Source organism: Phyllopteryx taeniolatus, chromosome 4, assembly GCF_024500385.1.
Source record: "Phyllopteryx taeniolatus isolate TA_2022b chromosome 4, UOR_Ptae_1.2, whole genome shotgun sequence".
NCBI lineage: Eukaryota > Metazoa > Chordata > Actinopteri > Syngnathiformes > Syngnathidae > Phyllopteryx > Phyllopteryx taeniolatus.
The window spans coordinates 21585127-21597602 of NC_084505.1; the positions used below are offsets into that span (position 1 = coordinate 21585127).

The 12476-nt window shown below is 41.4% G+C and overlaps 2 protein-coding genes across 6 annotated transcripts in view; one reads left to right on the forward strand and one right to left on the reverse strand.

Annotated features, from left to right (window-relative positions):
• LOC133476746 (RNA exonuclease 5-like) overlaps positions 1-4393 on the reverse strand; it is a 9875-nt gene extending 5482 nt beyond the window's left edge. For 3 of the 5 annotated variants that reach the window (XR_009788142.1, XM_061770556.1, XM_061770553.1), the window contains exons 1-10: positions 4266-4382; positions 3419-3682; positions 2311-2437; positions 2085-2220; positions 1851-1958; positions 1707-1792; positions 1511-1626; positions 1020-1158; positions 751-950; positions 42-143 (exon numbers count right to left, since the gene is read on the reverse strand). Coding sequence is in view for 4 of the 5 variants with exons in the window: in XM_061770556.1 (XP_061626540.1) it covers positions 42-143; positions 751-950; positions 1020-1158; positions 1511-1626; positions 1707-1792; positions 1851-1958; positions 2085-2220; positions 2311-2437; positions 3419-3682; positions 4266-4276 (1289 nt within the window). In the remaining variant the exon portion in view is untranslated. Of the gene's footprint in view, positions 1-41; positions 144-750; positions 951-1019; positions 1159-1510; positions 1627-1706; positions 1793-1850; positions 1959-2084; positions 2221-2310; positions 2438-3418; positions 3683-4265 lie in introns of all 5 variants that reach the window. The other 2 variants (XM_061770555.1, XM_061770554.1) reach the window with 2 other exon arrangements.
• Positions 4394-4655: 262 nt separating this feature from the next.
• On the forward strand, positions 4656-11894 carry eri2 (ERI1 exoribonuclease family member 2). The gene is made up of 9 exons (XM_061770575.1): positions 4656-4803; positions 5243-5307; positions 5387-5467; positions 5558-5685; positions 6723-6885; positions 6967-7067; positions 8075-8156; positions 8232-8320; positions 9521-11894. Exons 1-9 carry the CDS (start codon positions 4781-4783, stop codon positions 10346-10348), a joined length of 1560 nt encoding a protein of 519 aa, XP_061626559.1. The 5' UTR covers positions 4656-4780; the 3' UTR covers positions 10349-11894.
• Positions 11895-12476: the final 582 nt, after the last annotated feature.

Sequence of the window (12476 nt, forward strand, 5' to 3'; positions counted from 1 at the left end):
AGCGCCGCAATGTCAATAATAGCTGCGTGTATTAGTAGTACCCGCTACTGGGCGCAAGCTCTGTTGAGCGACATGTCGACTCTTCTTCTTCTTCTTCTTCTTCTTGTGTCAAACCCCAAAGTTCCTCGAGGTGATCCTCAACAACCCGATGGGGAAAACAAGAAAACATCGATGTCGTTAACACTCCAGTTCTGTTGGTGCCGCTAATGTGCTTCACAATGTGACCGCTAACACACACGGCTCCATTTACTGCACGCAATTCAAAACATCTGAATGATTCCCGAGACTTCTGGGAGAATATTATATGGACTGATGAGATGGAAAATGAGCTTTTTGGAAGGTTTGTGTCTCATTACAGCTGACGTAAATGTAGCACAGCATTTCAGAAAAACAACACCACACCAACAGTCAAACATGGCGGTCGGTGGTAGTGTGGCGGTCTTGGGCTGCTTCGATCCTTCGGGACCTGGACAACTTGCTGTGATTGATGGAACCGTGAATTCTGCTCTTTAACAGAAAACCTCGAAGGAGAATGTTCAGCCATTAGTTTGTGGCCTCAAGCTGAAGCGCACTTGGGGTCTGCGGCACGATAACCATCCTAAACACACCGCTAGGTCAACGTCTGAATGGCTTAAAAAAACAAAATGAAGGTTTTGGAGTGGCCAAGTCAAAGTCCGGACTACCTACCTAACGAAGTGAGTAACTAACCACACAGCCGACGCCCTAAGCAGTGTGTCTTGGATGGGTGTTACCTTCAGAGGTGACTTGCGTATGAAGTATTTGGCCAGATCCAAGGCAGCCAAGGCGTCCTCCACGGGATGGTGTCCTTTCTCCCCCTGTGTCTGTATGCTCCTACCGAGCACCACCTCAGCCAGAAGTTTCAGCTTGAACCTCTGGCCAAACTCCCTCCCGTACAGCAGCGACGTGTCGATCACATGACGGTGGATCAGCTGCGATAATAACATCCAATCAGGATCACCGTTTTGGAGCGTCTGTCCCCGTTTTATGAGCGCGCTTACTTTGAGAGCCACCAGGTCGTTGTTGACGGCGTGACCCACGAGGACGGCGTCACGCGGCAACAGCGTCCTCAGCTGCACTTGGACATCGCGCAAACTGGTCCTGACTGGATGCAACATGGCTGCCGTGATGCCAGAGAACCTGACAACGACGCACAAATACTGTCCGTGGCGTTTGTCTTGTTGTTTCTTTTGGAAATCATTCAAAGCAAGACCCACCACCTTTAAACACCTTCTACGCCTCTACCTTTCTAAATAACTGATAAGCTAATCGACGATCTCGGTCGGTAACCAAACTCAATATCTAACTAACTAGATACTAACTAGTAGCAAGCTAATTCAACAACCAACTAATAGTGGATTCACTAGTAACTGAACTTTGTGTCATTTGAATCCTGTTGCTGGGTGATTTATTGAACATGTATTTAGAAAGTCATCCATTTATATTTGGACTTTTCTGTGGATTGACTAATTGCTTGTTTGATTATGCTTACTGGGTGAGGTAGTCAAGTATTTTGTTGTCGGGTTTGACCAGCTGGTCCATCACGCACTTCCCGCCGCCCTCCACCAGGGAGACTCGGGTCAACTCGTAGCCCTTCACTGTGAGACACTGTCGCGTGATCGCCGTCAATAGCTGCGTTTGGTTTAGGGCAGGAGGGGGCGCAGAGTTCAATCAGGAAGTCCTCTCACCATTTCGCAGTCGAGTCCAAAGAGAGGGCTGGCGTCTGTGACGTCAGCGCAGTCGGCGCACGCGAAATCCTCGAAGCCCGGCAGCCCTGATTCAGACGACAGGACGTGAGAGGGTGAACGCGAAGGGAGGCGCCAACCAATCACCTTTCACGGGGTAATGCCGCTTGATCATCTCCTCCTGGGTGAGCATGTAGGCTGTTAGGCCACGCTTGCTCGTACCGTACTTGAGGACCACTGGGTGAGTCCTCAGCGCTGTCTCACACACACACACACACACACACACACACAGAGTGAGTGAGCGGTGTGAAATTCTATATACACCGCATGTTTGTAAAGGCTGTAAACTCTCGTGTTGAATGTTGCGAGTGTATGGCTGACCTTTGTGCAGCTTGCTGCTGTCCTTGTCTTCCTGTAACACAGCCAACTGTTCTAATGAGTCCACTTCGCTGCTGAATATTGTAGACAGCAGCAGGCTGCTGCTGCTGCTGCTGGTGGACAGCGTGAAGGTCAACCTCTGACACAAACAAACAAACAAACCATTTTAAAACCAACCACAGTACGGCCGATTGCGCCACGCGGACACTTGCTAGTGGCTACGACTTACATTGCTGTATTTGCTCCTCAGGTTCCTGAGAGTGATGTAGTGTTTGTAAAAGTCACTTTGGCTGACTTCCTCCACCACGACTACATTGACACCTTTGACACGCCTTTGTCCAAGGAGAACACACCAACTACAATACATACAAAAAACAACACTGTTTAATCATTACAAAAATACTCACTATTGAATTCTCTAACTCACTCACTGACAACGACAGTGTCATGAAAAAGTATGCGCCCCGTTTTCTCATTTTTTATTTTTTTTTGCATGCATGGCTTCCCTTAGTTCCATGTTTAAAATCACCAAACAAAGGTAAATAGCAGATCAGACAAACATAACACAAGTAAATATAAAATTCACTTTTGAAATGCTGATTTTATTCATTAACAAAGAAAAACGATTCAAAGCTACCTGGCCCGGTGTGCAAAAGTAATGGCCTCCGAAACCTCATAACTGGTTTGTTGCAGCTTTTTTGAGATCTTTTGACCAACTTCATTTTGTCACACAGATCTTAAACATTACACTGGGGAAACTATGCAAACAAGAAAAAGGGGGGGGGGGGGGGGGGAGGATTTGGGAAGGGGGCAAATCATTTTTCACGGCACTGTAACTTATGAATTCACTCACACACTATTTGTTTCTAACTCACTAACTCAGTCACTCACTCATTGCTCAACTAGCGAGTTAATTCACTAACCAGCACGCTCACTCGCCACCTCATTTAATAACTTGCTCACCAACGTATTCACTAACGCTCAACTCACATCAACGCACGACCTCATTCATTGATTCACTAACTCGCCAACTTAACTCACTTGCTCGCACCCTCCCTCCCTCACTCACTTAATTACAATTTACAAACTTAGTTACGCACTCACAAGCTAACTTACTCACTCACTAACACACAGTCACCAAGTTATTCATTTCCTCACTAACGAACAGATGATTTCTATGTACAGCGGAACCTCGATTTAATGGATATCGGTAGTTACGGAATCATTTTGTACTGTACAGTAAAATGGGTGGCAATATGGCCACAAATGGACAATTGGCTGTAACAGATGACTCTCTCGTCCTATTTGAATGAATGAGTGAGTGAGTGAATGGTGACCTTGGCTGTTTGACTCTGGTCCCCCCAAGAGCAGCGTAGTGCAGCAGCTCTGTCAACTCCTCGGCCGTGATGGGATGTCGCAGGCGGTCAGGAAGCACAGAGATCCGGGGCTCAACTTCCTCCGTCTCCTCAGCGCCACCACGCTCACTTTTGACCCTCTTAGCCACATTGTGGTTATGATGATGATCGGCATTCTTCTTCCGTTTCTTTCCGTTAAATGAGGTCAACAGCAAGGACTCCCTTTTATAGTCGATCTCCATGGGACTGGAAAATAAACAGTCATTTATCGCTCAATTGATTGGACTTTTACTATGCCATAGCAGAACATGATGTGACTGACTGAGTGAGACAGCTGGTGAGTGTGAGAGAGCCAATAAGTGAATGAATGAGACTGTGAGTTACATGAGAGTGAATGAACTTGTGAGTGCCGTAATGAATGATATAGTGAGTTAATGAGTGAGTTGTTGAATTAGTGCGTGCGCAAGCCAGTTAGTGAGGTAAACATCATTTTACATATTGTTTCGGGGGAAAAAAGTAAAATAATTGTAGAGTGAGAGACTTAGCCGGTGAGTTAACAGTTGGTTGGTGTGAAAGTGATCATATACAGTATTCAATTTAGTGAGTGGGTGAGTGAGTTAGTGAACAAGGGAGTGAGCGTGTGAAAACGTTTAAACATGTTGAACAAAAAAACGTGAATAAAATTCGGAGGTAAAAAAAGCTCCATCCCTTTCAGCCAGTTTGTATTGTACTGTATTGTATTTTTGATACGTCTTGTAGAAACTAACGAGCCTTAAGCTTACATTTGCAATTGTATGACAGTCACTTAAATAAAATGCAAAAAACGTACTTAGTTACCATGTAATGACGTCCCGACTTCCAAATTCACATCTTTCACACTACGATTAAAAAAGACATGTTTATCCCGCACATGCTTGTGAGAAAACGGAAAACTTCCTGATAACGGATGCAGGTAAGAGCACGTTTGGTTCACTACTTTCAAAATAAATCACTTATCATACATATCGATGAAAATGCTTGCGTTTTCGGATATTTTTGGCCAAAATTAAACGTATTTACCATTTTATGATTATTAGTAATTCTTGGAGGTATCCTACAAAATTTGCAGGCTGAAACCCGAACGGCAACGCTTTACTTTGAAGATCAAAGCGAAGGCGTTTTTTTTACCCATCTGTTTTCCCCTACTCTGTTATCGATTTCGCTGCCTTGCGGACCAAACTAGCCAAACACAGAAGCGTGGATGCGACTCGTTTAAAAAAAAAAAAGCGCCATTTGATCAAAATAGGCTCACCTAAACGTCATTTATCGCCACGAAAGTGACCAAGACAATTTCAAGTGGTGGAAATGTCGACAAAGAAACTAGCCAAGTTAGTAGCATATCGATATAAACGTAGCTTTGTGTACCAAGTAAGTGCCTTGCATGTTGTGTGGCTAAGTGGCTAGACCATATCGAATAGAAAGTCAACCCCTTGCTATGGTTTAAATGGGACATAATTATACTGTATGTACAGCCATCCATTCGCTGTACCGCTTATCCTCAATAGTGGCGTGGGTATGCTGGAGGCTATCCCAGTTGACTTTGGGTACAACGAGAAGTGCTTGTATGTATTGATTGGATAGCATGTCAAATTGACTTTTTTTGATAATTGACTTTTTAAGACACGTCGGAAAGTGTTTTAAATTGTGAAAGAAATTCCTGTCTCCTTTTAAGATGGGATTTGTTGGTATTTTGAATATTTATTGAAATATTCTAGTTTATCTAAAAATTGTATTTACAGTATATTATTCTCATATTTGTGTCCACAGAGAATTGGGACTGCTGAGGCAGCGTAGTCAGTCGTCCATCGGGGAACAAAAGGCTCTGCTGTCAAGTTAGTGACATGATTAAACAGACATGCTCATTTAGAATGTGGAATTTCATAATGTGCTGTATTGAATACTTTGTTTCAGATCAAACGTTTTCATACCTGATCGTCATTGATTTTGAATCCACGTGCTGGCGAGAGAAAAACAACCCCACTCAGGAAATTAGTAAGTTTCCTTTTTAAAAAAAAAAAAAAAAAAAAGTACCATATTTTGTATTTGTTGCATCTTAATTGTTGTTTTGCCTTTCCGACGCAGTCGAGTTCCCTGCCGTTCTTCTCGATACATCCACGGGGGAGATTGAGTCCGAGTTTCACTCCTACGTTCAACCTCAGGAACGTCCAATACTGTCAGCCTTCTGCACCGAGCTCACTGGGATCACACAGGTGACTGAACATTGGTAAAAAAAAAACACCGTGAAAGCATAATATTAGGAGGGGCAAAAAGATTTTACAATTAATACATTCATAATCTTTTATGAAGGAAAGACAATGATAAAGTCAGAATTTAACAAGAATAGGACCATTGAATTATGATTAAAAGTCTGTTAATGTATATGAAAAACAGTTGTAATATTTTGAGGGGAAAATAATTGGACCATAATATTAATACCAGGGGAAAAAAATTATGAGGAATAAAACAATAGAAGTACAAAAGGGGGAACATAATTTTACAAGAATATAGTTGTATAAGTGTTTTTAAAGAAATACATTTAATTTTACTGGAATAAAACCATAGCATTGTCATTAAAGAACTGTAATTTACTAGAATAAGACTTCATCAAGTGGAACTAATTTTACAAAAAAAACTTTCAAATGGAGTAATACCATAACATCACAAGGGGAAAACAATATTTTTCAAGAATACAGTCCCAATTTTACTAGAGTGAAACCATAAATTCATGAGATTTTGAAAAATTCCACACGAATAAATTTGCCATTTTGCTAGAATAAAACCATAAGACAGATTTTTGGTTTTGCTTATTCGATATGAATCAATTCACCGTTTTACTAGAATAAAACCACAATTATTCCAAGAAAAAAAAAAGGTCATTTTAACAAGGGTAAAGACTGAATGCGAGTAGACTAAAACCACCAAATTCTGATGGGGAAAAAAAACGTCTTTTCACAAATCACATGAATGATGTGGTTGTACGACTACGTCATACTTGAACATGTATTTATTGTGGTCATGAGAAGAGCTATGAGGAGCAGCTTAAGACACTTTTGACTGACTTAAACGTATTCATTGTGCTACCCAGATAGCTACGCGGAGGAGCTCAAGACATGAGCCATGGATTGATGTGACGTGTCAATCATACCGTGTTTTAATTTTATTTTTATTTTTTATTTGAATAAAAGTAAGAGTTAGTAACAGAGATGCAGAGATGTATTTTATTTTTTTTTTTTTGCATGTATTACAGACACAGGTGGAGGCAGGGGTCCCCCTCCGGATTTGTCTGTCTCAGTTCGGCCGCTGGCTGCAGAAGCTCCATCTGGAGAAGGGTGTGGTCTTTCCCGCCCAGCAACAGAGCTCCTCCTCTGAGTATCCCGAACAAAAGCTCTGTGCTTTCCTCACATGGTCAGGTAATATATATATATATATATATATTTTAACTGCAAATATGCATTGTTCAATATGTATCAATGAATACGATGTGTTCTCAGATTGGGATCTCGGTGTTTGTTTGCACTATGAGTGCAAACGCAAGCAGATCCACAAACCCAACGTACTGAACAGTTGGATTGACCTGAGGAGCACGTACAGGGTAAATTTAGTTTGCACTTTTATGACAAAAGAGTCTTCATGTCAAACTGAATAGGGGGGCAAAAAACAGTTGTACGACAAAGTCATACAATTGAGTATGAAGTCAAAATATTACAATGAAAGTTGTAATTCTTCAGGAATAAAACAATATTACGATTAAGATTTAAAAAAAAAAAAAATTATTTTTCAAGAACAAAGTCATAATTTTATTAAACTGAAACTATAAGGTTCTGAGAAAAATATTACATTTGCAAGAATAAAGTTGGCATATTATTGGGAGGAAAAATACATGTAGTGTAATTCCACAATTTTATTAAAATAAAACCATACCAGGAGAAAGAAATAATGTATTTTGTCAGGGGGAAGAAAAGTCATTTTCGTAGAATAAAATCAGGGAATTTGTAGTAAAAGAACAATTATATCAGAATAAAGTTGTAATTTATCTGGAATAAAACCATAATATTATGGGATTTAAAAAAAATGTAGATCAAAATACAGTAGTCCTAATTTTACAAGCATAATGCAATAGTTTTACACACACACACACAAAAATATTTTACATCGGAATTTTACAAGAATAAAAATCATTGTATTACGAGAAAAACATGTCTTTACAAATATAACGTTTAAATTTGACTAGACTAAAAGCATTACAAGGGGAAAATGTGTAAGTTTACAATAAAGTCAGCAAGTTTATTGTAGAATAAAATCATATCGTGAGAATAAAAACCCTTGCAAAAAAAAAAAGCTCCTCGTTATAGCTCCTCTCACTAGCACCTTGAATACATGTTTAAATCAGTGAATAACTTCATTTCATTTACTAGCAAAATGAATACGTTTATCCACCAACTGGATCTTGTGATTGGGCCGTTAAGTCATAACTTGACGCTCGCTCTGCTGCAAGTTGTCGACTTAAATTGGTGGCAGGTTTGAGTGGAATGTCGTTGTACTCTTGATAGTGCCCCCTCATGCCGCATTTGGCTTTCAACGTGATTTTGGCTTTTGTAGATGTTTTACAGCAGGAAACCCAAAGGCTTGAATGGAGCGCTACAAGATTTGGGAATACAGTTTTGTGGCAGAGAACATTCCGGTATTTAAAGAGCTTCACCTGTACTCGTACTTACAATTCTTGACCTCAAATATACCGATGATTCACTTTTATTAGGTCTGGATGATGCCAGGAACACGGCTCAGCTGGCAACGAAGATGATGAGTGATGGGTGCGTGATGAAGATCACGAGAAGCTTGGAGAGGGTGAGTGGACGTCCCACCTCACACCCCGATTCCTCTGTGCCTCGCAAAGTTTTGTAAAATTAATAAACAAATATGGATTTTTTTTTTTTCTGGTCTGCTCCTTTTAATGTGATTTTAGATGTTTTTCTGTTTAAAAATACAATTTGAGCTACTGTTGAATATATACAGTATATAAATAATAACATACTGTGTATATATAAATACTGCACATATAAAAATATACAAACCCAATTCGAATGGAACTGGGACGTTTTATTAAACGTAAATAAAAAAGAACACAATGATTTGCTAACCCTTTTCAGGTTTTATTCAATTGAATAGACTACAAAGACAAAATATTTCTTTGCTTTAAATGTAGCAGCAAGCCACAGAAGGTCAATTAGGCTACCGCTCTTAGTAGATAAAGAAACCTCACTGAGAACCGTTGAAAACACAGCCACGCTTAGAGTTTGATGAAATCAATTCACAAACACCGACCAAAGTCTGATGAATAGCTAATGCACACACTCATAACAATATCGACAGGAAAAACGACACACATCAAACCACGTCACTTTGACTTTGACCTCGACTTACGGGTTTAATTAGTTCCGAGGCCACACTCGTAACTCAAAACACTCATATCTCAAATCATCTGTCCACGTGGAAATGGATAGAAATGCCAGCGGCACAAAAACACCAACATTTTTTTATTTTTTTTTACATTGATAAGAAAAATAATGCTCTATAGTATTGTACTTATAAAACATAGAGTAATACCCCAATTAAATAGAATGTAAAGAATGAAACAGTTTGTGCGTCATGATTTCATGCTTTTATTCATTGTGCGGTTCCTGCAGGGTGCTGTACAATTTAGGCATGCATACAACTGCTCAGTAAGCTGCACTAATAATAATATTTTTTCCCAGAGGATAAAGACTATATGCTTAGGAGTATTGTTATATTGTCTACATGTGTTGCTGCACTGCTTGTCTTCCAATATCTGTTGCTTAAAGGGTTATAACACTGTGACATCAATGCTAGTTTCGCTAGCCTGTCTTTTGCATTGTGTGTTAGCATTAAGCTAGTGGAAGTGTGTGTGCAAGACAAAGTTAATGTGTTTTTTTTGTTTTTGTTTTTAAATACACAAGGTGTAATTATCTTTGTTTTATACTCATAGGTCGAGGTACCACTGTATTAATTGTCTTTCTCTCGTTACAGGCCCCACTGACAGTTAAACCCACGATGACAAAAACCAGCCAAAAGGCACGTGGTCACAACAGTGAAGACCATCAGAGTGCAAAAAATAAAACAACGTCCACAGGGAATAACAATCTGGTCCTAAACCCTGTGGACCAAAATTCTGTTCAGACTCTCGTGTCCCCAAAGACAGTTCTTGATAGTAAGACAACACCACTGTGGGGCATCCGGAACAACAACAAAAGCAATGGCCTGGTTCTGTGCTCCACCAGCATTGGCAGCCTCGAACCTTCAACCTCAAATTCTGAAAGCGCGGCGGAGTTCTCCGTGGAAGACGAGGCCCGGTCCACGTACGACGACGTGGGTCTAGAGGACTCGGAGGGGGCACTTGTTACTGATTGCGACGCGGAGGATTCTGATGATCCAGTTTTGGATAAATCAAACACACCTCAGATATTCAAGTCCAAAAGCTTCTTCCAGCTCCAGGAGAGGACTCCCACCCCTGACACTAACATGTTGCGTCCTGGAGGCGCTACCACACGTGCATCCGGGACGCAAAATGGCGGCATCCTTTCGACGACCAATCAGAAGGTGACATCACCGCTGTGCGACTGTGGACGCCGTGCCAAGCGTCTCCAGGTGTCCAATGGGGGGCCCAACCAAGGGAAGGGGTTCTACTGCTGTTCTGGCCGCCGCTCGGGTGGTGGCAGGGGTGCCGGGGCGACCAAGAATAAGGGGTGCCAGTTCTTCAAGTGGGAGTCGGCGCTAAAGGCTAGGTGGTCCCTTTCGTTGGCTCACGTCACAGCCACACGGCCGACTCAGAGGTCCACACTCAGGAAGAGCTGGTAATATAGTCGAGATAGACCGGTGGGTTTTTTTTGTTTTTTTTCCCCAGGACCAATTACGATTATTAGTAGTCAAGGAGGCCGATAAATAATATTTGGAGCTGATATTCATTTGCAGTAAAAGAGAAAATATTGGCTTCAATTTTTTTAAACTCTTAGATTCATTTACCCCAACTTTTCTGTGTATAACACACATTTCTTTGTTAAAAAAAAAAAAAAATCATAAAAAATTGAGGGTGCATTTTAGGTGTAAGAAAAATTAGTCCGCCTTAACCTGGTGAAAGTCAATGTAATAAATGTGCCTCCCACTACCTCCTAGGGGTGGGTGAGTGTTTGACATAACAGGGCATCGGATTTAGCGTCTTACAATCAGAATCGTCTTTAGTTGCCAAGTGTGTCAAAAACACAAGGTATTTGTCGCTGGTCTGTTGCTTTAAATAGCGTTGCTGTAAAGGATTGTGGGTAATATATCTTTCCTTTTGTAAAGGTTGGTCAAGTAACCTATGCTAAAGGTGGCTTAAAGGTTGTATCGAGGCACCTTTCCTAAAAAATGTTTTTAATTCAAACCACATATCCTTTTTTTAGTACTTGCAGTTCATCTCGTTTGGATAGAATAGGAAGGTTCCAAAGGGAAAATTAGAAGCGGCACTATGTTTTTTTTAATGCTTATTTCTTTCCTCATCTCTTACCTACCGTATGTACTCCTTTCCCATAGTACCACCCTAGTGTTCAGACTGAGACACCACGCAACTGAAATGCCGTGTTACAGGCTGGTGAAATGTATTGCAAGAAAGTTCCACCGCTCCGCCTCTTGCCCCTGACGCAGAAAAATGGTGACTCATCAAGTTTACATTCCATAAGATCATGGGTTGCTTTTAAAGGTTGTAAAATGGTCAAATGAAGTCATGGACTATGTATCGGTCTGTCATGGTGAAGATGGAGCTGAGCCAAAAGGCAAAGCTCTCTATTTAGCGCTCGAGCTCCGTTCCCACCTTCACCAATGGTGACGGGCTGTGGGTCGACCAAGATCGCGGATACAAGCGACCGAAATGAGTTTCCTCCCTTATAGATAAGAGCGAGAAGCTCGGTCGTCCGGGAGGGGCTCAAAATCGAGTTGCTGTTCCTCCGCATTGAGAGGAGCCAGATGAGGTGGCTCGGGCATCTGATTAGGATGCCTCCAGGACGCCTCCCTGGTGAGGTGTTCCGGGCACGTCCCACCGGGAGGAGGCCTAGGGAGCGACCCAGGATACGCTGGAGAGGCTAGGTCTCCAAGCTGGCCTGGGAACGCCTTGGGATCCTCTCAAAGAGCTGGACGAATTGGCTGGGGAGAGGGAAGTCTGGGATTCCCTGCTAAAGCTACTGCCCTCGCGACCTGACTCCGACCTAAGCGGGAGAGAATGAATGAAAGTTGCTAACACAGTATATCATCGTTTTTTTTTTTTTGCATTTACTTGGACAAGGATTGTCTGCTTCAGTGGACACTAGTACAATATCTGAATGTTCTGTGAAATCGAAATGTCAAGCAAATTTTATTGACACAGCACGAAAAGGTGAGTTTAAGATGTTTTTTCCTCTTGGCATACTCTCAAAACTGCTGTTTTTAAGTGAATGAGGTGACTTTCCGTGACCGAGTGATACATTTTCTGACATTTAACTTAAAATGTAGTCCACTTTAATTTGAATGATTAATAAAACGTTGAATTTTTGCTATTTGTCGCTCCCCGTTTGCATCCTTCCGCGTTACATTTTATGAACTCTAATACGACAAATAAGTAATGTCTTAACTGTATGTTTTCATTACTGTTGTTGATGTGTTTCACGAAACAACCCCTCGTGTATCTAAGAAGCTCTCCAAATGTAAATTGGGAAGTGAATGAGGCGTCCTACAGTTACATTTAAGTCCCAATCACGTGACAGGCAGCTCGGTCAAGATGTCGTCTTTGTTAACATTTTGCGAAACTCCGGAAGAACATTTTTGTTCTTCCTGGCATTCCGTAGAAGTCCTCCAAATTTGCTGCTTTTTCGTTAAACGAAACAGATATTTGCAACGACACACCGATTTTCAGCTCCGTGCTGACTACGACGCTAAACTAGGAAGGTCGAAGTCCGTGCATTCCCTGTGCGTCTTACGT